Source organism: Pogona vitticeps, chromosome 3 (assembly GCF_051106095.1).
Source record: "Pogona vitticeps strain Pit_001003342236 chromosome 3, PviZW2.1, whole genome shotgun sequence".
In the NCBI taxonomy this organism is placed as follows: domain Eukaryota; kingdom Metazoa; phylum Chordata; class Lepidosauria; order Squamata; family Agamidae; genus Pogona; species Pogona vitticeps.
In genome coordinates this window covers 4,625,818-4,653,663 of record NC_135785.1, presented here as the reverse complement: position 1 = coordinate 4,653,663, position 27,846 = coordinate 4,625,818, and the positions used below count along the sequence as shown (strand labels likewise).

Here is a 27,846-nt window from a genome sequence, read left to right as displayed (position 1 = left end):
AAACATGGGCTCAAGGTAAAGGAAGCCAGATTTTGGTTGGATATCAGGAAAAACTTCCAAACTGTTAAGAGCAGTACGACAATAGAACCAATTAACTCGGGAGTGGGTGAATGCTCCAACACTGGAGGTAGGTATTCAAGAAAAACTTAGATAATCACCTGGCAGATGTGCTTTGATTGTATTCCTGTGTTGAGCAGGGGGTTGGACTAGATGGCCTTGTAGGCCCCTTCCAGCTTGACTTTTCTATGATTCTATGGAGCCTTGTGGCACCATGGTTAAAATGCAGCACTGCAGCCTAAACTCTGCTCACAACGCAGGTTCAATCCCAAGTAGCCAGCTCAAGGTATTCTATGACCCAAGCCCCCAGCAACTGCACTGTTGTTTTCAACACAAAACTTTTATTTTTAAAATTTCTTTTACAAAATATTCATAGATCCTACTGTAGGGATATGTACAGCTCCATTATGACATGTCACAGCGACCTCCGCTCATGTACACATGCACGCTGAATGTTCAACAAAATCTACCATAAATAAGACGCTCAGCTAGACTGCAGATACGTTATAAATTAAAAAGAAAAGAATGCAGCATGCAGGTCTTCTCATAAATAGAGACTGCAGGGGGGATTCGGCCACCCACAACAGTTGCCGGGCTCTGCCCTTGTCAAGACACTGGGGCCCATTTCAATTCCTGTCGGAAGAGAAACTGGGCGCGGAGGGTTTACCTCTCGGGGTGGCGGAAGGAGGAACTCTTTTTTTCTATCAGAAAGAAGGAACAGCAATCATAAATAAAAGGTTCACAGTAATAAAAATCTAACAAACATCTGTAAACTGGAAAATCCGTCCATCGAGAGCACAAGGAACTGTCAGAGCCGGTCCTGTTATGGGGCAGCATGAATAGTTGTCCATGCAACCAACATGTTAAGGGGGTAGCATTATGCAGCCAGACCCCAGGACAGTTCGTAAGGAAAGCAATGAGCTCCATGCCTCACACTTCCTGGCCTATTCCCCCCCTCTCCTAGCTAAAATACTTTGCACTCCCCTGGTTGATCCGGAAAACCAACAAGCTATGTTCAAGGAACATTTGAACACTGGGGTGCTTTACAGGAAACAAAGATGGCAGGGATACCCAGAACAGCTCAGCCTGGGAGATGCTCTGCCTCCATTTTGGAACAAGAGCCGACGGTGTCGCTTTATGCAAAATGTACATTTATGCACCTGCTCAATAAAGGTGCAGCTACATCATAAGCAATCCTTCCCTCCAGCTTCTCTCTCGATTACACTCACCCCAACAAGCTCTAAACCCCAAGAAAAAAAGGGGGGATGAAATGCCATACCCGGAACCTCCCAAATTTCAGCCACATCCAGTTGTGAGCTTGGTGTTTTTTGTTGGTGGTGGTGGTGGTATTTGGGGCCGTCTATGCAGACCGTGAAGGGCCACAGGGCAGGAAATGACTCCCCTACACCTTAAAAACCACCATTCAGGAAAGGCCACGTCCGGACAATAAGGACAGAAAAAGCAGTCCCGCAGCAAAAGATGCAACCCCATAGATGTGGTTAGCACCTCTGCAGAGAGCGCCACACTTCCTTTGGCACCTAGCAAAGCACACTGGAGTGCTTTTTTTAATCTTCAGGGGAGGCAACCCTTTGATCTGCCAAGGAGATAACTGTTGGGCGAAGAGCATCGCAGCACGCACCCAGGCCACAAAACCACAACTGACTCGCAGGACAAGCCGGGCTGGTCTGGGAGGCACATCCCCGCCTTCCACATTAATCTCCAGCAGTTTTGCATGAAAAAGTGGAGGGGCCCAGCGCTGGAGGCAGCAAACTCTTTATTTTTCAGAGGCAGGCACTCATCCCTGTTTGGCTGGCATGCTGGCCCAGCAAGACAACCCCCCCCCCCCATGAGTCGGAGAACTCCCGAAAAGCCCTGTTTGAAAAGCGGCAGCCCATTAAAGCTCTCCAGGGGGCGATGTGCCTTCATTGCCACATTGCCCAATGGCATGCACATCTGGTGAAGGTGATGTATGCGCGCAAAGCCACTGTTTTGGGTGGATGCGAAAAGCCCAGGGTATTTTCCTGCCTTCCTTAGTGCATTGCCCCCCAAGATTTAACTCTCACTCAGGAGTAAAGGTGACCTGTTTTGCAATCTCTGTCCCCTAGCAATAGCCAGCAGATGTTGCACATTATTTTTTCCGCAGAAGTGAGTTTCCGGCGACACAAGGGGTGTCCGATCTACCCAGAGAAAGTACCGGTGCTTTTTAATTCGCAAGCTGCCCTCAACCGACAGGGATCCTGAATGCCGCTCGCTGTTCTGAAACGCTCGACGCCGAGCTGGCACAGGCGGCACACCGACAGCGCCTTCTTAACCTGGCTCATCGCTTCCCTCTAGCTTTGCTGTCTCTCGCTGTCTCTGCTCATTCACTGAAGCTTTTCTCCGCGCATGCTGCGCCGAAGGCCCCGAAGAGCCAAAGGAAGGCTCGGCGCACTCCCTTGGAACCACGCTCCTCAACGGTCCTGGCGGGGAGACCGAAGGGCTTTGCAGCACGGCTATTGGACAAGCGGCACCTCCAGACTTTTCACAAACATGACTTTGTAACTCGGCACATAATGCCCTTCTTGTGTCTGGCTGTTTTCGCTCAGGTGGTGTCCAGCAAAGGAACATTCATGGGGCTTTTTTTCCCCCCTCACCTCATCAATGTCTCCTTCCTTTCCACCCATCCGTAGGTGGAGTCTGACGCATGAGGAATGCTCTGTTGCCTTTCAAGTTGAGGGGCTGCTTTCTTTTAATTTGTAAAAAAAAACACGCTACTGCACAGACACACACACACACACACACACACCAAGAAAGCAAGACCCCCCCCCCCGAGCAACAGCGTGGCCTGGGGCAGACTCTGGTATGGCTGCCACAGTCATTGTCCCTGCTATACAGACAGGGCTGGGGCGGGGGGGGGGAAGCGTATGCGTGTGTACAAGGGAGAAACAGAGCTTAGAAAAAGTGGCTTTTGCATGACAATGCCTAGAACTCACCAAGCTTGCACAGGCTACTGGGAGGCTGAGGGGTGTCGCCCTAAAAATGGTCAAAGCCCGGATCGTAACATACACAGGTGTGAACTATGCATCTATTTATGCATACAAGTATGTATGAAGATTTCAGAGCTACAACTCCCAGGAACCTAGCAGAGGGGCTGAATGGCAGAGTCTGGGTACCGTAGTCCTAAATTAACTTTGCAAAGGTTTGTGTGTGTGTGTTTGCGAAGGCTTTCACGGCCGGGATTTAATGGCTGTTGTGGGTTTTTCAGGCTCTTTGGCCGTGTTCTGAAGGTTGCTGTCCTCTGAAGATGCCCACGGCCACAGAGACTGGCGAAACGTCAGGAAGAACCACCTTCAGAACACGGCCAAAGAGCCCGAAAAACCCACAACAGCCATTGATGGGAGTTATTCCCCAACAGAGCTCGAGGGCATCATCATCACCTTGAGGAGAAGGCCGTTTCTGCCATGATCCGGCCACCCTGTGGGACAGAAACGGAAGCCAAAAGGGTCCTTTGTTTTTCTCGGCACAAAACCTTTCTGTGTACAAAACTCTGTTGTTGTTTTAACCCAAGCCAGACAAAACCCAAGCGGCTGCAAGGAAACACACAAAACAACCCCTTTCCCCATTTTTGGCATTTGTGTTTTTAAATCTAACATTTTCGCTGAATTTGGCAGATGGCACGGGTTCACTCCAGCAACAGACTCAGCTGAAGGAAGCTGGCTGGACAGAGATAAGATGATTTGGGGGACCAAGAGACACAATTCCCTGCATGCTACACACATGCTGGAGGGAGGAGGGGCAAGGAGGCAACGCAGGTTGGCAACACAGTGGATTCCTCCTCCCACGACAAATGACCCTTCCCTCAAATCTCTCAAAAGACCTGGAGAGAAGGGAGCGCAGGGAAGGGGGAAAAAAAGTGTTTGGACTGAAGGTTGATTCCAAACACATTGGAATTACCTGGGAAATTCACATACACACATATTCATTCATGTGCGCGCACACACACACACTCACATATACTGTATAAGGGAAAGAAATAAATGCACACACAAAATTGTCTTTGCTTCGGGGCCAGCCCACAGCCGAAATGTACGTCAGGAAAGAGCAACAGAATTCTGCCCGTTTCAAAACCGGGAGAAGTTACTGTTATCTAAACTACTAATTCTAGAATCTCCCCCACCCCACCCTACTCCAGCCCAGAAGGCTTTAGTTGAGCAATAGTAACTTCTCCAACCTTCCCCCCCCCCCGCCCGGGCAAAATGGCCCAACTTCTATCGGCTCGCTGTCGCGAACGATCCTTCATTTAAGGAAGCCGGCGGCAGAATCTTCACTGGTTCTTCTCTCCCCGAAGAGGGTCCTGGAGGATTTCTGTCCGTCTTTGTCAAAGTCCCTTTGGCGCCCTTCCAACAACAACAACAACAAAAAAAAAAAAACCACCCCACCCCAAAGGGGGTAAGCAAATAAAAAAAAAGGGAGACCTTCCCAAACTTCGTCTCCCTATCATCCTGCTCCGAACACATGGCGCCTCCTTCTCTCCCTTCCCCATCGTAGGGAAAGAGGGTTCTGGGAAGGTGACCCCGGACCTCTTTCCCCACCAGTTTTCCTGCTCAGACCACGAAAGGTGGCAGCTAAAGGATCTGGAGCTTCCTGGAACAAGTTAAGTTACTATGGATCAAATCCCACATTTCCAACAGTTCCAAAGGAAGGAGTTTATGGACTACCAGCATGTTCTGGTAGAAACACGGCTCCTTGTTCATCTTGCTGTTCTTGTTTTTCACAATGCCGAAGGTCTTGAAGCCGGCGTGCGCCACAGGCGTCACCTGAAGGACCTCCAAACACATCCCGAGGAACACGTCGTCAATGGGATACAGCTCCAGCATCTCCGAGACCTTGTGGAGCTTCTTGGCCAGGGGACCGTCCATCACAAAGCCGCCTCCGCCCGCGTAGGGCGGGTAATGGCTCTTGTTGTATAAGGCGTTGGGGATATAATATTTATTCTCCTTCTTCCGAATGGGCCGGGCTTTGAAGAGGACGTCGCCCGCAAACAGGTCGGCTTCCTTCTGGTCCTGCAGGAACTCCATAATGTTGTCGGGGCTCACGAAGACGTCGTCGTCCCCTTTGAAGACGTACCGAACGTTGTCACAGTAGATGTGGAACCACTTAAGGAAATGCACTTCCTTGAGGGTGAGGTTGAAAAAGCTGTCCAGGAAGTCCCACTGTAAGATGTCCCCATAGATGTGGTTCTCGTACTCCAGAAGCTTTTGGTAATTGGCTCGCTCCTCTTCCTTCGAGGCGATCCCCAGCAGGAAAAGGGTCCGGATCTTCTTGCCGTCCACCTCCTTTTCTTGGCCCCAGGTTCTGCGGATGGCCTCCCGACGGTCATGTTGAGTGATGATGGACTTCACCACAATCAGCAGGTAGATGTCGCCGCTGCATTTTTCCGGGTGGTTGATGAGGATGGGGAAATACCGACAGTGCCGGTAGAGCAGAAACTGCCGGAAGTTGGGCTCCAATCCTTTGAACCAGTCGTCCTTCGTGAAGTTGAGGTTGGCCGTGCAGTTGATGGTGGTGACGTCCCAGGAGGTCACTTGCTTCGAGGTCACTTGAGCAGGGGTGGCCAGGGGCCCCGCCTTCTTCCAGAAATTGTCGGCGAGGGAGATGACATTGTCCCTCTTCTGAGCTTTGACCGGCTCTTGGGAGAGGAGGTCTTTGGCTGGCTGGCCTTGGAAAAACTGGGTCGGAGTCATGCCCCTCTGCAAGACAGTCATTGCAACCACCAGGGCAAAGGACAGGAGTACACTCTTGTAGACGGTCTTCTTCCTGTGAAAGAAGGAAAAACAAGGAATCAAGGCAATGGCCAACTTGATTTCTCCACGCAAGTCAGGCGGCATCACGAATAACAGGGATCCATGGAGTCTCGCCATGCCAGAGTTTTCGAGCTATAAAGATATGCTAGACGACATCAAGCCCAAAGTCTCTCGAGAAGCCAACAAGAGGGAACTCGGGCTTTTGGGCACGTCATGAGAAGGACTCAATAAATAAATAAATGAGATGGATTCCACATAGGCAGCCAGAAAAGCCCAGAAGGGCTGCTGTTCATAAGAGGCAATTTGGGGGCACATGGAAATACCTAGGGAGGCTCTCGAAGGAAATAAGTAGCTCAGGCCTTCTACCAACTTTGCCTCTAGGGAAGGTTAGGGGCACCTGCTACCTGATGACTAAAAATGGTACGGTAGGCTATAAAGAACACACTTTTGCTAATCCTGCCTGTAATATACCAGGCAAAAACAAAAGAAAAATTTAAAATGAAAAGAAAAAAAGCACTGAGGCAACTTAAAGACTAGCTTTCGTTTAGGCATCCTTCAGTCTCGAGAGACTATAGTAACGTGCTCTGAATAGAGGTCTTGGAACAGTGTCTGGTGTGGCTGAGGAGGCCAATATGAGAGTGACCATCACTTCCACACAGAAGACAAATCCAATCTGTCCCCTGTCCAGCTCCCTGATTTTGCTGCTTTCGGGACTGCCTCTTTGCCTCGGACTGCTGAACAAGGGTCTCTTCAAATTGGGAGAGGCCATGCTGTACCATCTGCCTCCAGGCTGAACGCTCAGAGATCAAGGTTTCCCATCTGTTGAGGTCCATTCCTAAGGCCTTCAGACCCCACTTGCAGATCTCCTTGTATTGCAGCTGTGGTCTCCCTCTGGGGCGATTTCCCTGCACTCATTCTCCAGACAGGATATATTCTGGAATCCGAACGTCAGCCGTTCTCATGACATGCCCAAGCAAACGTAGACATTGTGTAGACGTCGCTGTTTCAGTAATGTAAGCTTTTGGGGACCTGCATAGACTAAGATGGCCACCACTTCTAAAACCTGCATACAATGTTGGCGTTGTTGCCTCTATTTATTTCATTTTTGAACCAACATTTTAGATGCGTTCATTAAGATTTCAGATGTTATCCGAAATACACCATTCAAAACATCAGAGGCCAGTTACAAGGACACCCAGAAATATATCAAAGACAAACCAAAGGTTGTTGAAACACATGTCAACCAACTAACTTTCATTTGTTGTGTTAGTTGGCCCAGTTGTGCTTTTTAAAATACAATCCTGTTGCACCTCTACTCAAAAGCAAGCTCCTCTGAAGGAAGGGACACATCCTTTCAGATACTTGTCCACCTGTCCCAGCTCATTCTAGCTTTCGTGCAAGGGTTCTGTCCCGCTCTTCAAGGTTTATGTTCCCTCCTCAATCTTTATTTTGAGACTGAGATTTCAATGGCATCTTCCTCTGCTTGGAGACTGATCATAACTAGAGATTGGCACGAACCAGAAACGAACCACCGGAAAACAAACTGGTTTGTGTTGGTTCGAGCCCATCTCGCCCCCCCCGCCCTCGACGGGCTTGCCTGCCGCCCCCAGGTGATTGCCCTGATCAGCTGGAAGGGTATGTGGGTCGCTGCCGTTAACATCGGGGTTTATGTATTCATTTAAAATATTCCTCACCCGCCTTTCTCCTCGAAAGGACCCGAACGAAGTGCATTTTATAGTTCCTACAGATTTACAGAGCTTTCTCAGCACAGACCCCCCCCCCTTCAGAAGGTTTCAGATCTCTGACCTGAAATAGGACAAGAGTGCTTTTCTTATCGAGAATATTCTCCACCCCAACCTTATCTCCACAGGGCATATATATATAGACCGTGGTAAGAACAGAATCCTTTCCCTTAAAAAAAAAAAACAGCAGAGAGAAGACCCTCATGCAATACAGTCAGAGCTGTGAAAAGCTCCTCCTTTCAACTACAAAGTCCAAAATCCCCAGTAAGCATGGCCACCTGTAGGTAATCCAAAACAGAAAAGGATTTTCCCAAGTTCTGGATGCATTAGCCCCTGGACCCTTTTCCCATCCACCACACAGAGCCAAACAATCCCATCCATTCAAAGTAAGGAAGAGGGTGTTTACCGCACATGTGTTGAGTACCCTTCCTTCATCAGACTCTCAAAGAACTAGGAGTTTTGGGGTGGGGGGGCAGAAGATAGAGATGACGTTGACCTGCCATGTCCATATAGACTTGAAAGACACTCTACTTAAAATATTAAACACCAGAGGAGAGAAAATCACCAAAGGAGGAAGGTTGAAGCCATAGCGTACCACTTTTCTGATACCCTCTCTGTTCTCAGACTCCTTAGGGAAGCGCATTACATTGATTTATTTTTTAACGCTTTTCACTGCAGGTTTGTGTTTTCAGGCTGCAAAGAAAAACCCCACCTATCTACACACCTTTGCTTTCCACCCACCCCAGATTCCTCCCCCCATCCACGCCAGCAAAGAAAAGAGATGTCGACCGTTGAAATTTATTCCGTTCGTAAAGCTGAAGTCCCGTCCAAGCTGTGTCTAATTTCCGCCAGGTGCCCCGGCCTCATCCTGCTTCCAAATCCCTCACATTCCAGTCCACTGGGTTGGCTCCATCCTTTTGCAACTGGCCAGAAAGTGAAAAAAAGAGAGAGAGAGAGAGAGAGAGAGCGAAGGCTGTCAAGGTCTCTGTTTGCCCAGTGAGGCCACCTTTAAATAGAAGGGGGTCTGTTTGCAAGCCAGCCATCCCGGCTCAGGATAGCCAGAGCACATTCCCCTGCCCTATTAATTAGAAAAAAGAAAAAAGAAAAAAAAGAAAAGAGAGTGGGGGAGAGAGGTTCCTCATCAGACCCTCTTTGATGCGCTTGATGCTTTGAATACATGCACCGCTCAGAGTTCTGGATGCGAAATGCACTGGGCAGGGTGGCCAGTCCAGGCGGGCCACCTAACCCCCTTCCATCACACTCCTCCATTTCTGTCTGAACAGCCCAATTATTCTCCGCACGGACCTCAACCTAAGTACAGCGCTGGGTGAGAAACCCAGAACTTGGGAAGTTACTTTTCAACTCATCAGAACATTTCTCGCAATGTAAATTTAGGTCCTTAAAAAAAGAAGAAGGGCCTTTAAAAGCAACTGGAGAGCATCACTACCTAAAACCATCTCATTCCTATTCATTATAAACCGCAGTTCATCGGAAAGGTGACTAGATGACACATACGTCATGATTACTGTCAATCTAGAGCACGGACAGGCACCCATAAAAAGTTACTTTTTTTGGGGGGGGGTGTAGTCGTCTAGAATAATCAGTGGTTCTTAACCTTGGGTCTCCCAGGTGTCCTTGGACTGCAATTCCCAGAAGCCTTCACCACCAGCTATGCCGGCTGGGGTTTCTGTCCAAGAACCTGAGTTACCTAAGGTTAAGAACCAGATCAAACCCCAGAAGATAGACAGAACTAACTGGGTCATTTTGTGTTAAGACTCTCCCTCTTTCCAAATCGATCCACTTCACCGAGCACAAACGCTGGGCAGAAGTCAATGAAAGAAAAGGCAGGAGATACCACAAGCAACCTTTCGTCCTGCGTCCAAAAGCCGCCGGCGTAAGCGTCTCCGAGGAGCGCACCAGGGCATCAAGGAAGGACCCCTTGCTTACTCCTGGTCCCCAGCATTTTGTGGTATGCCGAGATGCCACAACCCTCATCGTTCCTGCCTTCATACTCCCGGTTACAGTGGACCCTTTACTTACGGAATTAATCCGCATTGGAACGGTGGCTGCAGGTTGAAAAGTCTATAGGTTGAGTCTCCGTTGACCTACAATGCATTGAAAACCGATTAATCCATAACCAGCTGTTTTTGTTCCGTTTTTGTTCCATTTTGGTTTTTTTCTGGTCTGTAAGTTGATTCTCCGGCTGCAAGTCGAACCTAAATTTTGCGGCCAGAGAAGTCTGTAACTCAAACCATCTGTAAGTCGAGGGTCCACTGTAATAACGGCCCTGCCCGAACCTACCTTTCATAACTTGCCTAGCGTGGTTTTAGAGTCTAAAACCTAAACCACTTAACAATCTTGAGCAGAGATGGGCACGAAACGCCGCTTCGGCAGTTCGTACTGTTTCGTTGAGCACTACAGATGCTTGCGGCCTCGAAAGTCCCGCCTCTTCCAGCGGGCGGCCACTCAAGAGGCAGAGGCGGGACAGGGAAACCCAAGCGCTATGTCTGAGTGTGCACGACCCTGAAGGAGGCAGTGCTGGGAACCAACAAACCCCTCTCTGGACGATAGACGAACTGGCGCATACCGCCAATTCGCGCCCATCTCACATCTTAAGACCTCTCTCTTCTTGTGTTCTGTACGTTCCTTTTAAGGGAGCGAGTATAGCTCAGTGGTTTGGAGCATCTGGCTGTGGGCCCAGGGAGTTAGAATCCTTCTCTGCGCCTCCTGGAAGAGAAGCCGGCTGAGAGCAGTAGGGAGTCCGTGCGACTGAGCCTTGTAGCCCGGTGGTTACACTGCAGTCCTGCAGTGACGACTCTGCTCACAATCCGAGTTTGATCCTAACGGGCTCAGGTAGTCAGCTTAAGGCTGACGCAACCTTCCGTCCTTCTGAGGTTAGTAAAATGACTACACAGAGCAATGTGTCGACTGTGTAATGACATTGTCAAACACCCAGTGAGAGCTTCAAGTGTTACAGGTGGTATATAAGCAGCACACTTTGCTTTTTGATGGGGTTACGCCTCCCAGCCACCTACGCTCCTTTGAAGAAACCACATGGTGGCCCCAGAGCGCCCCCGGGAGGAGAGGCGTGGAAAACCGCTGCTAATTACACCGGGAAACCCCACCCCCCAAGGAGTAATCTTAACCGACCAGATAGGTGGGATATAAATAAAATAAATAAATAAATAAATAAAATAATCGACTTGACAGCCGCCAATGAATTCCATTCCTTTTGTAATCTGCACGAAGCAGATTTTTTTCAGCCTTAAACCGAAGTCCAGAAAAGTTACTTTTTTTTTTTTGCAGCACAACTATCAAAAGTCCCCCAGTGAGCACAGACGGCATCATATAATTTTTTTTTTTTTTAGTCCCACCTCGCCTGCCAAAGAACTCTGGAAAACCTGAAAGATTGCTTTGTGGAATTTTAATTGACCCTCATCCGAGGCATCATTGCTTGCCCTTTTCTGCAGGACCCGGAGAGAGATGAGCAGCTGCTCCGTGGCGAGAGCGGGAACCATCTATTTATAACCGAGCTACCTTGAACCTGACATTTTATGGTCCACACCATTGCACAATGATTAACTCATTGCATCTGCTTATTGTTCCTGCCAGGAGAAAAATCTGTGGCATCACAAACTAGCCGCTTCCATTAAGCAGGTGACCCTCCCCCCAATGCCATCCTATACAGGGAACAAGGGCACAGCTGGGTGGCCCCGTGAACCGTAATACTTCCTCCCACTGCACCATTTTATGTATTTGCACATTACACAAAGTGACCAAGTGGCCTCTGTTCCTGAGGGCAGTCTCTCCCCCCCCCCCCAGATTCAGAATCTAATTGTTCCACGGGGGGTAGCAATACTGGCACACAAGACTTGCCTGCCAGAATGCAGGTCACTCAGGCATACACTTTGCTAGCTAGGTGAAATACAGGGTAATTCCGTTTAAATCCGAAAAAAAATCCCATTTCTAATTTTGATTGTGCAGATATATAATAGAACACAGCCAATTCAATTTAAATCAGTGTCCTATTCCGTCTGCTGTTCAGTGTCACGTAAGTACAGACTCTAGGCTCATTCAACATCCCTGAGAGGGAGGATAAGCCAAAGATGACATTCATTCATTCATTCATTCATTCATTCATTCATTCATTCATTCATTCATTCATTCATTCATTCATTCATTCATTCATTCATTCATTCATTCATTCATTCATTCATTCATTCTCCCAGGCCACAGTGTACAGGCAGCCTCTGGGCAGTGTAAAAACAGCCAGGTTATTATCTAACAAACAGCAACATAAACAGTCAAACATTTTAATCATCAACAAATAACAAACCCTAAGAATTAAAAAAAAAACAGCCGCATAATATCCTATGCTAATGAAGATGATTAAATTAAAACCAACCCCAATCTAAAATTCACCACCTGAACCTCAAATAATATGGCAATCGCTAAGGCCAACACAACCTCATCGGCTTTCAGGTGTAAGACTACTGCTGAAAAGAGTTTAATTTTTTAGTTTCTTCCTAGAAGTGGGCAAACAGCCAATGGAAAAAGTGGATAGAAATCAGTTGAAATCACGATTAAAAAAATAAAATAAAATACTGGCAATAACTCTGCCCACCATCTTCTGGACCTGCTGAAGCTTCCATCTAGTTTCCAAGGGCAGCCCCACGTAAAGAGAAGGCCAGTAATCTATTTCTGTGATTATGAAAAGCATGTAGTCCTGCTTTCAGGCACTTTCCTGCAACTCTGTGGTCAACCAAAGCTGATAAAAGACATTCCTGGTCACAGATGAAATCTGAGCCTTTACGGATAGGGCCGGATCCAGGAGCACCTCCAAGCTATGTCGCTGATCTTTCAAGGAAAATGTAAATCCATCTAGGCTAGGAGGAAAGCACTCCAGCTGGTTAGCTCAGCCACCCAGCAGGAGAACCTCCATTGAGTTTCAGGTTTTTTACCCTCATCTAGACCAAAACCGCAGATAATCAGTAATCTAGAATTTTTATTACCGAATAGAGAATGTGAACCAAGTTTTTCCCTCTCTCTCAAAGGACAGTAAACCCTACATCACATTTACTCTTTCAATGAGCTTCCTCTAAGCTTTGTGGAAACCCCGTACAGCCAGGAAGACAAACAAGTGGATCCTAGAGCAAACCAAGCCTTTCTCTGGAGGTCAAAAAATGTTGAAACGGAGGCTGCCCTACTTTGGTCACAACATGAAGAGGCAGGATTCTCTAGGAAAGACAATAATGCTAGGAAAAGTGGAAAGCAGCAGGAAAAGAGGAAGACCAAAGATGAATTGACTCCCTAAAGGATACCACAGGCTTGAGTTTGTAAGAGCTGAACGGGGGCAATTGAGGACGGGAGATTCGGGAGATCTCTCATTCAGAATCACACACTCCCACTGCCACTCCCATAGATGCTGTTTGTGGGCTAATTGTTTCTCGCTCTCTTTCTAAGGATCCCAACAGGAAAAGCGTCCGGCTGACAGCCTTGCAACTGAGATTTCCTTCTGAGGCTTTTCCTCTCGGCGGGTCAGAGCGCTGCCCTAAGAGATTTCCAAAACTTGGTGATGCTTTCGTCTCCACCGCCTTCCCTTCACGGAGGGGGCCAAAGGGTCTGCGTGCTACGAATGCTTCCGGTCTGCAGCTTTGGGAGAGTTCGCATACCTTCGGGCGGTTGGCCCTGGAGCAAAACGGGTCAGATATACAGCTGTCCCGCTTCCACTCGGCCTGCGACCCAGCCTTTCCCCAACCCACGGCTGGAATGCAGCCCTCCAGACCCTTCCCAAAGGGGGATCCAAATTGCCTCCCACCCCATATCTGATCCATGGGGGGGGAAAGCCGTGGTATTTCAGGGGTGGAGCAGCAGCCGAGCAGGTTCAAATCTGCAATACAGCAAAGTCCACGGATCCGGACACTTGTCCTGCCGCCACCAGAGGGGATGCGACGATACAGACCCGTCCAACCTGTTTCAAATTCCCCAACTCCAGCGAAAGCAAAGCGTCCCCGCTGTCGGGTATCAAATGCCAGGTCGTTTTCAACGGCATGACGACGTCAACATACCACCGGCGCTTATCGAGAACTGAATCACCCGGTGGAATGGAAGGCGCAGCACTCATTTAACCTGGGAGCGACAATCGGGCGTGACACAAGAACCATTACAGGGAGATTTACGGAGTTATCATAGGAGCTGCTCCTTTAAGCGAGCGGCGAACGTGGATTCCGCTAAGGTTCAAATTGATTTTGGTCACGGTTTGAAAAACAAGGCCAACAAAATGCAAGTTAGACGCTTTACTCAGCATGTTTAGGGGTGCAGCGGGGGTCTGGTTTCGTAGCCTGGAGAACATACATCCCAGAACCCAGATTTGGTCAATTGCTATGGAAGACGACATGATTATACTGCAAGAAAAACTGGAAAATAACTCTTTGGAAAGGAATTAGTTGCACTTGAAATTCCACTCACCCTAAAGGAGTTTTTTCGGGACATCCATTACATTTTTTGAAAAAAGTAACTCACAATCCATGTTCTGAAAAGTAACACGTTACTTTTATTACCTGTACATTTTTTTTTAAAAATGATACTGTAGAAGCCCCTGGCCTGTGGCCAGAACACAACATTTCTCCCAATTATCTTATCATCACATCCACATCCTTATAACTACAATTGTTAAGTGAAACACAACAACTACATTGAGAAAGGCGTATTTACCTACTGTTCAGTTATAATCTTCGTGTATTTAATATACAGTGGTGCCTCGCTAGACGATGATAATCCATTCCACTGAAATTGCTGTTTAGCGAAATCATCGTCTAGCGAAAAGCATTTTCCCCATTGGAATGCATTGAAACCTGTTTAATGCGTTCCAATGGGGAAGAATCGTCGTTGTCTAGCGAATATTGGCCATAGGAAAGCCGCTTGGCGAACTGCCGATCAGCTGTTTAAATCACCTATTTTGCGATCGCGGAGGGAGCTGTCAAAATCGTCATCTAGCAAAGATCGGTTTGCGAAGCAGGGACCAAACATTGTCCAGCGAAATTCCCCCATAGGAATCACTGTTTTGCGAATCACTATAGCGATCGCAAAAAGTCAATGTCTAGCAAAAAAACTGTCATGCAGGGTAACTGTCTAGTGAGGCACCACTGTACACCTTTCTAACAGGGAAACAGTATAAATTCCAAGTAAAATTTCTAAGTTCCAGCTGCATTGGTGTTTCTCTTCCACCCACCCACATCCTAAGCCCTTGCATTTTTCCTCCTACGAGCTCCCCCCCCATCTGAACTAGGAATTCGCCTAACTTACTGGTTGAACATTTGAGACCAACAGCAAGCGGACACCACCACGATGGACTGCTCAAAAGACAGACCCGTAATGGCCTTATTCAAAAGATGAGGTCAGGCTGAGTCCTGGGTTCAAATACCCTTCCCATTTCCAGGTCCCTGGAGCACTGGGTTGGGGGGTTAAGAAAGGCCCCCCTAAAAGTGTCAGTTTCCCCGGGGGTAAAGCAAGCATGACTGACCACTTTGTTGGGAGCGAAGAGATAAGGCACCAGAAGGTCAAGGGTTGATTATAAAAGACCTCCTTACTCTAAAATAGTTTCTGAATCAACCCTGGGGGGGAAATGTATTAGCATACCTGTCTCCACCGGAGTAAAACTTTCAAACAAACCTGAAAAAGGGAAGAGACGGAGAACTGGGGGCAGGAGAGAAGGGGTCGGAGGAGAGGTTGAGGAACAAGCTTTCAAATTCTGAGAAAGTGGACTCGACCCACGGAAGCTCACATTAAACTATAACACATGGTCTTTAAAGGCACCACCATGTTTTCGTCCTTCTTGATTATTTTATTTTGTATTTGCTGGTGTTGCTTCTTGTCCGAGCCACCTGCCCAAACACGGCTACCTCGTCCGAAAACCTCCCAAGACAGAACCTGATGCTGGCCACCAATTTTCCCAAACGCATCTCTTTGGGGGGGGGGGGGGAGGACATCACACAGAAGAACCACCCACATTTCACGAAATACAATACTGTACTCTTAAAAAGAAGGTCGTGAAAAGGGGAAACCCAAAGACAGAAGAATCAGGACCTTCAAAAACTTTGGCATGGCTTCTAAAACAGAAACGAGTCTTATGAAGGGACTCTTCAGTGCCGACCGGATACGGAGCACAAGAACACAAAAGAACTTTAAAATAACAATAATAATAATTGCCCAGCGGCCAGAAGTGAAACGTTGACCTTTAAGAGCATACCATTACGTTCCCTTTGTGACCACATGAATGTTCAGCGCACCTTTCCAAAAGGCCATTTCCCCCACTTTTCTTGCCAAAAGGAAGCGATCCCATTCATCATGACCTGTCAAGTTACTTTCCCACCTATCTTTTGATGAATCCACGGTCATGTAACTCAAGGCTCTCTTCTCTTCTTCTTCCCCACTGACCTTCACAACAGCCCAATAAGGTGGGCCGGCCTAAGAGGGAAAAGTCCGGCCCAAGGTCACCCTGTGAGTTCTACCAGCAGCCAAGGGGTGGACGCAAACTCTTTGCTTTCTGCAGTCCGAATTTAAGAGTCTAGCCACGGGTGGGAGATCCGGAGTGGTGAAATGAGAGACGGGAACGAACCAAACCACGAAAACAAACGAACCAGGTTGGTTCACAATCCCATTCAGTTGATCCAGTTTTGCTTTTCCACGCTCTACGCTACCCATTACTATCATACGGTCTCGCTAGTAACGCCTATTTCAGCAAGCAAAAGGAGCCACGAAAGTGGTCATCCCAATACAGCAGACGTGGGCAAAGTGCGGCCCGAGGGCCACATACGACCCACGAGCCACTCCTGTCCGGCCCGCCGGTCGTCGTTCCCAGTCTGGTGTTCAAGAGAGACTGGATTTCTCTCACTGAACAAGTTGAACATCAAAACCATTTATAGCTTTTTGTCTAAAGTTAAATCAGTTGCTTATCTTTTATTTTTAAGTAAAGTTGGTTCGGCCCCCGGACACAGTTCAGAGTTTTCATGTGGCCCCCTATAGAAATTAATTGCCCACCCCTGCAATACAGTGACTGTATAGGTCTATGGACAATAAAACCCTGGGACTTTCTGACACTCAAGGTCTGTTCTATCATCTGCCACCCCTTTAAGCCGCTCCTGTTCTCCCCTGAGCTTAGCTGCATTCCTCGTAGTAGCTAGGAGAGAAAAGATTTTCCCCCCAGGATCACTGTGTTCTTGCAAGCTCTTCCTGCTGGTGAGTGGTTTGGTCTTGGATTGGTAGTTAAGAGCCATTAACTTTAGAAAAGACCCGTTCCCCATTTCTAATATAGACCCACCCAGCAGCCTGCATTTCTAGCCACTCCGGGAGACGCAGGGCTGACTATAGGGATGGTCAATAAGACCAAGTGTCTTGTGAAACTAACCGCAGCATGTCGGTTGCTACTTTCTAAATGAATTGGACATTAACCACAATACAGTACCGCCCTGCCCCTTAACATCCCAGTTAAGGCCTTTGTGCACTTGCTCCCAATGAGAGCAGGGGGCTGTATTCAATAGAGCCCCCCCCCTCCGGTATGAAGGATCCTGTAACTCTAGGAAGGGACAGGGAAAATTACCGCTGGAAGCTGAAAAACCTGCTGCTGGTCAGAGTTGCCAGGACGAGATGAACCAACGGTCTGACCTGGGATCAGGCAGGCTTCCTGTGTTCCTCCATCTTTCCCAACGTAGAGCTCAACGAACAGAAAACAGAGGGAGACAGTGGAGGGGGGGGGAACCAAACAGAGCTGGCATCTCTCTCTCTCCTAGCTGCTGTTAAGGAGCCTCGTGATTCGGGGGTTAAACTGCAGTACTGCAGCCAAAACTCCACTCACCACCTGGATCCAATCCCAGGATAAAGGCAATCTTCCATCTTTCCAAGGTTGATAAACTGAGTACACGGCAACCTTGAGAGCGGGGGGGGGGGGGGCAATGTGCAGGCTGCATAATTAAACTATAAAAAGCCCAGAGAGCTCTTCAAGTGCTACGGGGCGGGTATATAAGCAGAACACTTTTGCTTTGTCCAGGCAGACCACTTGCAACGGGTGGCACTGGAGAAGATTCCTCTCTGATCCTGCATTCAGTTTCTGTGAGATATGATGTCGGGGCTGTACCCTTATTTGTTCCACTGTCATCCGGCAGTTTCGTTTCTAAGGCAGGCGGACTGCTAGCCCAAACCAGAGCCTATGCATCAGATCACTCGGTAAATCAACCCTTGATCAAATCCGAGGACATTCAGTGGGTCTATTTTAGTTGGAGTCAAAGCTATGGTTTTTCCACTAGCGATGTATGGAAGTGAGAGCTGGATCATAAAGAAGGCTGACCATCGAAGAATTGATGCCTTTGAATTGTGGGGCTGGAGGAGGCTCTTGAGAATTCCCTGGACTACAAAGAGAACAAACCCATCGATTTTGAAGGAAATCAACCCTGAGTGCTCACTGGAAGGACAGATCCTGAAGCTGAGGGTCCAGTCCTTTGGCCATCTCATGAGAAGAGAAGACTCCCTGGAAAGGACCCTGATGTTGGGAAAGTGTTAATTCAAGAGGAGAAGGGGTCGAGCGAGGATGAGATGGCTGGACAGTATCTGCGAAGCAACCAACATGAATTTGACCAAAATCCGGGAGGCAGTGGAAGACAGGAGGGCCTGGCGTGCTCTGGTCCATGGGGTCACGAAGAGTCGGACATGACTTAACGACTAAACAACAACAACAAATTCTAGTTGGAACTAAGCCACGGGGTTTACACTGGGGTGTCTCTCTAAAAGCTCACCTCGGCTTTTCTTCCCTGAAAACAAGCCAAATCATACTTTCTGAAAAAGAACCCCCACCAACCCTGACCCATGAACACAGGCCTCGCCCACTTGAACCCCTGACTTCCACCGGCTTACTTCCCAGATCAACACCGGGATACGTCTCCGTCCCCTACCTACGTCATGATGTGGCCAGGCCAGGGCTTAGAAAAGGCAACTGTTTGGCAGCAGGCGTAAAACCACAAATAGAAAACAAGCCATTAATCGCTCTTTGGCCCCTAACCAGATGATGAAGAATTGTTCGGGTCCCGTTTTCTGTTCCCTTGGGTAAGAATCCAAGAAACAGTTTTGTGGCGTTAATCTTGTGGCTCAGGGTAGTAAAGCACCCAAGAGGAGGCCCATTGAATCCAGAGGGACCGGGCGAGTCAACTCCCCTGTAAGTTCCATTGACTCCAATGGACCTACCCTATAACTCACTGCGCTCACATAAGTTGCAGCTGAAGTAGGACTATTTGAATCAATGGAATTGGGGGAGAAGCGGACTCATCAAATCCCTGTTGATTCAATAGGCCGACTCTAGTGTAACTTACAAGGCTGAGCCGCAGGATTTGGACCCTACCAAAGATCTATGTCACCCAACATCCTGTTCTGAACAAAACCTTCCCAGAAGCAAAGTAGAAAAAAATGACTGGGGCCCTTTTATCTGTACTGGCCCTGCAGCAACGGTTACTCAAGATAGACTGCCTCTGAAGATAGCTGTACCATTTAGCCGCTGTTAACAACAGAGTCACGCCTTTCTCAAAGATACAGAAGAAACCTAAGAGCAAGTCAGGGCGAACGGCAGCCAGTTCTTGCACCTCTTGCGGAAGGGTTAAGGGAAGCGTTCGGCCCGTACCACATCTTGTGGCAATGAGTTCCAAACTCCATATGCGGAAGCGCTTCGTTTTGACCGAATACACTAGATGGAACGCCTTTTCAAAGTCAAGAATTCCTCTTAACTCAAAGTCTTCTTTAGCTGTTACTCCCTGACTTGAAAGCCAACCTGTTTTTGAGATTTTAGTGGGCTATCAAAGGTATGACCCCTTCCGCTACTTTAATAGACTGCTTTTATTTTAATAATAACTGCATGCCCACCAAGCCAATCCTGACTTATGGCAACCTTTTTTTTCCAGGGTCTTCCAGGTAGAGAGTACTCAGAAGTGGTTTATCATCCTCTTTTTCTGGGGGCACCCTTGGGATGGTGCAGCTGGCCCAAAGTCACGCAGGCTGGCTCTTTCTTCCAGGAGACACAGAGTGGGAATCGAACCCCCAACCTCTGGGTTCCACAGCCAGAGACCTAAACCGCTATTCAGTACCTGGGAAAGTTAGAAATAGTGCTGGGGGTGGTGGTTTGTTTGTTTAAAATATACTTTTGTACACAGACATGATCTACAGTGGTGCCTCGCTTAATGATTGCCTCGTTAAATGACAAAACCGCTTTACGATGAAGTTTTTGTGATCGCTTTTGCAATCGCAAAACGATGTCCCTATGGGGAAAATTCGTTTAACGCTGATCAGTTCCCTGCTTCGGGAACCGATTTTTCGCTAAACGATGATTTAGAAACAGCTGATCGGCGGTTCTAAAATGGCCGCCCGCTGTGCAAAATGGCTCCCCGCTGTTTTCAGGACGGATTCCCCGCTTTACAGGCAACGAAAAATGGCCACCCCTACGGAGGATCTTCGCTGGACGGTGAGTTTTCAGCCCATTGGAATGCACTGAACCGGTTTCAATGCATTTCAATGGGCTTTTTCGTTTCGCAAGACAATGTTTTCATAAGACAGCGATTTTTGTGGAACAAATTAACATTGTCTTGCGAGGCACCACTGTACTTGGAACTTCCACAGTTTCTTGAGAAAATCCCTCATCAGAGGCCCCAAACAAAATATAAATCTGCCCTAAGTGGCTTGAGCAGAGGTGGCACTTAGTGCCTTTTTTCACAAAGCAAATCCTTGCCTACACTGGGAAACAAGTGTTCATTAAAGAGATTCATACAGAGAGATTATTGGGTGCAGCAAAAAGGGTATTGGGGGAAGCCTGTGTTTGGCTCTTGCAGCCGAACAACCAAGAATCTGGTGGAACCTTTAAGATGGCAAGTTCCACTTGGCACATTTCACAGACCGCAGTCCACTCACTTCCTTAGAGGCAGGGAGAATAGACCCTGCGCCCGTCAGGACCCCCGATGAAGCGGGGCGGCTGGCCCACCCAATTTTTTATGCCCAATCAACCTTGCTATCTTAAAGGCCACACCAAACTCTTTATTCTTCGTGCACGCAACCGTTCTGCAACTACAAAAGGCACATGGAAGGAATGGCTTTTACGCTAGTAAAGTTGGGGACATTTTTTCTGTGTTTTTGAATAATACCCAAAAGACGGCGCTTTATCCCCATGACAAATAGAGCACACAAGCAGCTACCACTGAATACGATGCCGTTCGAGTTAAAACACAACGGATTCTAGTGTGATCCGGTATTTTGCTTTAGCTGTGCACGACCAGATGCTGATGGACTACACAGCCCATCACCCTGCCACAGACAACCTAGTGGGGGCTGACGGGAGTCCTAGCCGATGATCCAGGTGGCCACAGGCTGAGGTTCGTTGCTAAAGCTTTAGCAGGATCATGTTCGGGGCTTGCGAGAAGTGAAGCATGATCTGGCTGCTCTCTAGCAGAACGAAGAGGACTAAAACTGAAATTCACACATGCAGGGAATATTTAGCGTGACAGAGTGCAGAAATGTTAACTGCTTTGGGATTCCAAAGTCCATGAGCCACCTCCCCAGCCAAGCAGGGGCTCGGGGGGAAGATGAGCTTTTGTCCAGAAAACTGTTCAACATCCATTTAAGGTAGCCAATACAGTGGTGCTTCGCTAGACAGTTACCCTGCATGACAGTTTTTTTGCTAGACATCGACTTTTTGCGATCGCTATAGCGATTTGCAAAACAGTGATTCCTATGGGGGAATTTCGCTGGACAATGTTTGGTCCCTGCTTCGCAAACCGATTTTCACTAGACGACGATTTGCTTTTCGCTAGACGATTTGCTTTTTGCTAGACAGTGATTTTAGTGGAACGGATTATCATCGTCTAGCGAGGCACTACTGTATTACAACCACATCTTACCGAAGAGAGGCTGAGGTAGGGCTACCCGACTGGTCTGCGGCCAAACAAGAACATGCCCATCAATACCATCTTTCTTGATACACCCGGTCAGAGGCAAGGAAGAAACTGCCTGCAGTCAAAAACGCACCTGGAATCTGCGTGCTCCTTGGCTGAACCTCAGGAGCTCAATGTGCGCAGAGATGCTATGCCACGAGAAAACACACTTTCTCCACGATCAGAGGTACCCACAGCCCTGCCCAGGACAGGGCGGATCAAGGCCTTCAGAAAGCGGAATTCCTTCCCAGCTGAAGGAACTCTCAAAACCGTTCAGCCGAACTAGAAAGTGTACATCCGGTGTAAGGAGGTGTCCCTGGAGACCAAGTCCAGATCTACACACCTATATTTCCGATCACCACGCAGAGGTGTGAAAACCGGACAGTAAAATAAGTGGACAGGAAAAACCCATTGGTTCGTTTGAAATGTGGTGCTGAAGGACAGCTTTGCAGAGACCAGAAAGACACATATAAGTGGGTCCAAGAGCAAATCGAACCTAAACTATCTCTGAAGACAAAAACACTGAAACCAAGCCTATCCTACTTTGGGCACCTCCTGAAAAGGCAGGATTCTCTGGAAAAGACCGTCATGCTGGGAAAAGTCGAAGGCAGCAGGAGAAGAGGAAGGCCCAATAACACAAGATGGACGGATTCTGTAAAGGAAGCCATGGGCTTAAGTCTAGAAAAGCAAGACTGTTGAGGTCATTTTGGAGATTGGCCATTCATGAGGTGGCCAAAAGTCAGGAGTGATTTGACAGCAAGCAACAACAGCAACCATTTCTGCCATTCTGGCTGCAAAGGCTACTTGCTGAATTTCATCTCCCTTTTAGAATTAATATCCATGCCCCCATCCTTATAGCTTTCCAAAGCATAAAAATGGTATTAACCTTTTAAAAGAAAGAAACCATAGGGATGGAGGTTTGTCTTTTAAGAACTTTTCTAAAAACGACACCACCGTGCTACCGCCTGGTCGTATTTTCTTTCATTTCCCTTGTTGTGAATGAAGCACTAAGGAATTTTGATGGGAACAAAGAGCATCTCTCAGGAATATTGGGGGGGGGGGGAACCTTCATGAATCCACTTCCACAGAGACGGGGGGGGGCACTGAACCAGGCCACCTGCCTGAGAAATTACACAAGAGAGTGCGAACTCTTTGTAGTGACCAGCCTCTGGGCGCCACTAGATTTGGAAGTTCACGTCTGCAAGCTTTCCAGTGGAAACTAACCAGACCACACGTGAAACGTGGCTTGTCGTTCTTTCCATTCAAACCGGTCCCCAAGGGCGTTCTGTCCGTTGAGGAGCAGGAAAGAAATGAAACTTCAGAATTTACGAGAAAGCAAAACCTAAAAGCTTCTGCACCAGGTAGATAAAAAAGAAGCACCGCAGCGAAACCGAACGGTGGCTCGCATCCTCTTGCATCCTCATTCACAAAACCAACCAACCAACCCTGGCAGATCTGTCATTTCTTGACGCTTTCTGCACAGAACAGAAGAGGCCAGCTCGGAAGCTTTCAGCTATAAAATATACCCTTGAGCCCAAATCCCACAGATACGATGGATGATGTTTTGAATTAAGCAGCCGCTGGACATCCTGTTTTTTACGTCCAACATATATATATATGCACAAGACAGAGCATCTTCTTGGCCTGAATACCAAAGAGTCTCACGGTACCAAAAAGATTTGCTCCAACGTATGGGTCAAACTTATAAAAAGCATCACAGAATTCCGGGATGTTCTGCCGGAAGAGACGAACGCAAGAGTTTCGTAAAGAAAACAGGGTGCAGAGCCCCGGCTTTAACCAAACTCCTAGTTTTTGAACAGCCAGCCTTCGAAGAACATTTAAATCATCTTCGTTTTCTGATGTTTCGTTGCTAACCGCTTCCCAATATCCGGCTGTTGGTAGGTCCTTTTTAAGACTTTTTTTTTAAAAAAAACTGGTTACCGTATAAGTTTTGTGGGCTAATCAGCCCAGGATACTGTCCACAAACATCCATTCCAGAATCGAAACATCCAAAAGTACCTGTAGCGTTTTAAAATCTTTAAACCTAAAAAGGCCACAAGATTCTACCTTGTTTTTCTGCAACCCAATCAGTGGCAGCTCCCTCCTGGGAAATTCAATACGTTTGTTCCTCTTTAAGGTGCCCCGGGAGTCTTCTTGTTTTAACAACGAGGCTCTGGAAAGACTCCTTACACAGAGAGACTCTGATTTAACACACTCTTGGCACTTTCGAATGGTAAAGATGCTCTCTCGTATTACTGCACGATTGATCATACAATCTCTCTCTCTCTTTTTTTTTCTTCCTTCCTTTTTCTGTCTGTCCTTTCCTTTCCCCCACTTTTTTTGTTTTTTTGCCTCTTTGGGTGGCATTAGTACCAAAAGGCAGCTTCTGAACAGGACGATGTTTAAACGGCACAGTGCGCCATCGGTCCAAACGCAGCAGCATCCCCATCGTTTGGCTAACTCTGCCCGGCTGTGTCCAGGACCTGCTCGCTCGGTGTAAGGCCGAGCTCCTGGTCATGCAGCTTCCTGCCATTGAATGACCCGCGCACGCACGCCTTAAGGGGAAAGCTGAGGAATGCAAGTCCCAGGAGGGGATTCCAGGGGCTTTGTGTGTGCAGGCAAGAGGCGGTTTACAGGAGACGCACGATGCGTCATGCCAGGAGGGCACCAGAGAACTCAAAACCGGCTGGAACCGAGGTCAAGAGAAAGGGAGTTTGCCGGTTCGTGGTCGTCCTGCAAACCTCACTGAATGCCCTCTGATTTTTGCAGACGAAAGCAACCTGTTTTAAGAGCCCTGCTTAAGAACCAATGACACAAATCAATTGTGCCTCGATTCGTAATAGATCCTGGGATAAAAGAAAAAAAAAGGAAGTCGTCGGGCGAGCCCTCTCTGTGGAAACCAAACGCATTACAAAGCCCTTGGTGGTTTGGGACCACGTTCCTTGTCCCAGGGCCGTTTCCCCAGGGCACCACTAGATCCCCTCAGGCCAATGTTCCTCCGGGTGGGCCACGCCAAAGGAGGCCACGGTGGAATCGTGCATGAGAAGCCGGGCCTTCTTCACGGTGGCACCGACGCTTTGGAATCGGCTCCCGGTGACACTGCGCCCGTTCCCCCTCCCTCCTCGTGTTTAGAAGGCTCTCGGGAAACGCTGCTTTTAAAATAAGCCTTTCCCTGCAGCCCTGCCCGATTCTTACGCCTCCCCGTCCACCTTTTACATCTGATAATTCCACCTCTTGTGGGATGCTGAGTTTAACAGGTTGGCTGCTGTATTAACTAATTTACTGTTCAATTATCTTTATTCAAGTTGACATTGTAAACCACCCAGATTCATGCTTTGCACAAATGAGGTGGTATATAAATTTTTAAAAATACTTTTATTGGATCGGTTAAAAAATGTATAAACAAGGCAAACCTTAGAGCACTTACAAGATTCTTGGTCTAAGCCATACCTTAATATCTTTTGACTCAAGTCACACTTCTGTCTGGCCCCGATCAGTAAATGCAACGTTTTGCTGATCCGATGAATGGATCAGGTTCTAGAGACACACTTTTTTGCTTTGCCAACACAAACACACAGAGAGAGAGAGAGAGAGACTGTTGAGGGCTAGAGAGATTGTAGGGTTGAAGTGCCCCGGATCGAAAGCCTCAGCAAGCTATCCTCCATGCTGCTCAAGGCGTGGATTCTGTCTTTCCCCACAGCAACCCTGCGAGGTAGCTCAGAGGAGATACGGTGACCAGCCTAAGCTATCCACTGGGAGGATTTGAATGCAAGTCTCCTCTGTTTAAAATGGCACCGCCAAGCCCTCTAAACCAGGAGGAAGCCCCATTAGATATAGGAACGGTCTGCATAAAGACACTTAAAACTCCATCTCATCAAAATACTTTTTTACCGGATACACCACATCAGTTGCTACGTTCTTTTATTTCAAAATAAAGTCTCCAAGCTTCTAGGAAGCACATAATGAAAAATGCAGAGAAAAACGAGCAGAAAAATCACCTTTTAAAAGGGGTTTTGATGGAATTCTGAATCGTTACTGTTTCATTTTTACAAGGAAAATTCTTAAAGGCTCTTTTTTTAGTTGCAGCAAACCAGTGCCTGCTAAGGATTTTTAAAGATATACACGAGACCCAAATAACCCCCTAATGGATCAAATGTACTGCAGGAAGCTTACAAGGGAAATGAACAAAAAATAGGTTTATTTAAAAAAAAAACAGTCCTCCAGCTTCATACAGGCTAGAAAAGCCTGGTACATTTTCCCCCTACCTCAAGAAAAAAAAAGACTGAAAGAAAAGTGCCCTTGTTTGAGAGATCCAGAGCCCTAAAAGCAGACGGAGGAATGGAAAAACTATTCATAAAAAGTTAGTTTTTTCTACTTTCTTCTACCCTCCCCCCCCCCCACGCCGGCGCCCCCCATCAAAAAAAAAGGTTGCAGGAGAGAAAATTTTTCCCTAACGGGCTGCTTCCCAAATTTGCAAGGAATACAAATCCCATCCACCACCCCCCTCCAGGCAAGCTCCAGGTGCAAACCGAATTTTAAAATTCCATGAATTTCAATTCAACTCCCTGGTGATGAAGTTTTAGCAAAGCTAGAAAAAGAAAGAAGAAGGGAGGGGGGAAAAGAAGAAGAGGAAGGAAGGGTCTCCAAGGCGGGAGGGGGGGCGTGAAATAGTTGGCAAAAAGGCAGGAACCTTTAAAAAAAAATCACAGGTTCGGAAATGTTAGTTTTAGAGGACTACAACTCCCAGAATTCTGGCTAAGTGGGGAGTTGGGCCGAGAGTTGGAGGTCAGAAAGGTGGGAAGGGGGGAGGTTTCCAAGCGGGGGAAGAGGGTGTGGGTGGGCGAAATGCAGATTTTTTTTTTTTGCAAATGCAAACTTTCAAGCTCAGGATCGCGCGTAAAAAAACGCGCACGACAACAGGATCGCAGATCTGCAAAACCAACCAGTTTCCTTTTCCCCCCTCCAAAAAAATAGCCCAGAAAAGCCTTTACCACTGGAACATGCTGGGAGCCTCCCGCCAAGGCTCTCGCTCCGCACCCGCGCTGGCTCGTTGCGCTCCCGTCCGCGTCCCGCCGCCCAGTGAGCGCCTCCGGCCGGCGCCGCGTTGTCCGAGGCCCCGCCCCCTCTCCAGCCCCGCCCCCTTGATTAGCAAAAGGCGGGGCTCTCTGGAGGAGCGGCAGGTGTTTAACCCTTCCCCCTCCGGCCGGCCTTCGCTGAGATTCGCCTCTTGCGGGTGAGCCAAGCTTGGGGTTTTCATCGGCCTGGCTTGTGGCATCCTGCATTTCCCCGGCGCAGGGCAAGGGGGCGCACCCGGCTTTTTTTGTTGTTGCCTCCCCTCCACCCTTTTTTTTTGGTCCTCCGAACAGCCCTGCGAGGTAGGACAGGCTGAAATACAAGAGGCGAAAGCTAAACCAGCCTCAGGTCCTGGGAGGTTCTTGGACTACAACTCCCAGCTGGCCGGGATTTCTGGGAGTTGTAGTCCAAGAACCTCTGGGGACTGTTGGACTAAGGCTTTGTAGTGGTTCTGAGTGGCCTCCAACTCATGACAACCCTATGCACAAGTGGTCTCCCAAATGTCAGCAATTGTAAACACAAGTCTGTGGCTTCCTTTAGCAAGTCAGTCCATCTCCTAGCCGGTCCTTCCTCTCTTCCTTCTGTCTTCCACCTTCCCTGGCATTGTCTTTTCCAGAGAATCCCGCTCTCACATGATACCCAACTGAGTTTCATGGCTCCCTCTGGACAGAGTGGCGTCTCTCGAGTTCCCAGTCCAGTGCTCTAACCATTGCATCACATGGGCGTGTTTTTTTTTCCAACCAACCGTCTCTTGCTCCTTTTTAAATGCATTTTTTTCAACTTTCTCATGCTCCTTTTCGATATGTCAAAAAAGAAATCTCATTCCTGCCTCTTCAAAATAATTTTATTTGATATTTCAAATATCAAGATGGGGGGGAAAATCAAAGCGTTCTTAAATTGGGTGTGAAATGTATTACCCTGCTCTTCTTTATTTTACTATCATTTATTTATTTCAGATATCTTGATCCCACCTTTCTTCTTAAAACAATCCTTGGCGGCGATTAAAGTCATGTTTCCCCAAGCAGCACAGTTCTGGGTTTTGTTTAATAATCATATTTTTCGATGCCGAAACGCCTCCGCTATCCAGCAGTTCTTCCTCCTTCCTTTTTAATTCTTCTTCTGCAGACCAGCTCACTGTGCATAAAAGTAGGGGAAAAGGCCTGCTAAAAAGGTCTTACACTCTACAACGCAATTGCTCGTTTGTTCCCCTACAGCTGTTGTAGTAAATAAACAACC

General features: G+C 47.8%; 1 protein-coding gene across 1 annotated transcript; it reads right to left on the bottom strand.

The window, feature by feature from the left end:
- Positions 1-378: 378 nt before the first annotated feature.
- On the bottom strand, positions 379-26,726 carry B3GNT7 (UDP-GlcNAc:betaGal beta-1,3-N-acetylglucosaminyltransferase 7). The gene is made up of 2 exons (XM_020811248.3): positions 26,529-26,726; positions 379-5,853 (listed from the first exon to the last, which is right to left on the bottom strand). The coding sequence occupies exons 1-2, from the start codon at positions 26,537-26,539 to the stop codon at positions 4,662-4,664; spliced, it is 1,203 nt and encodes a 400-aa protein (XP_020666907.3). The 5' UTR covers positions 26,540-26,726; the 3' UTR covers positions 379-4,661.
- Between the last annotated feature and the right edge of the window lie 1,120 nt (positions 26,727-27,846).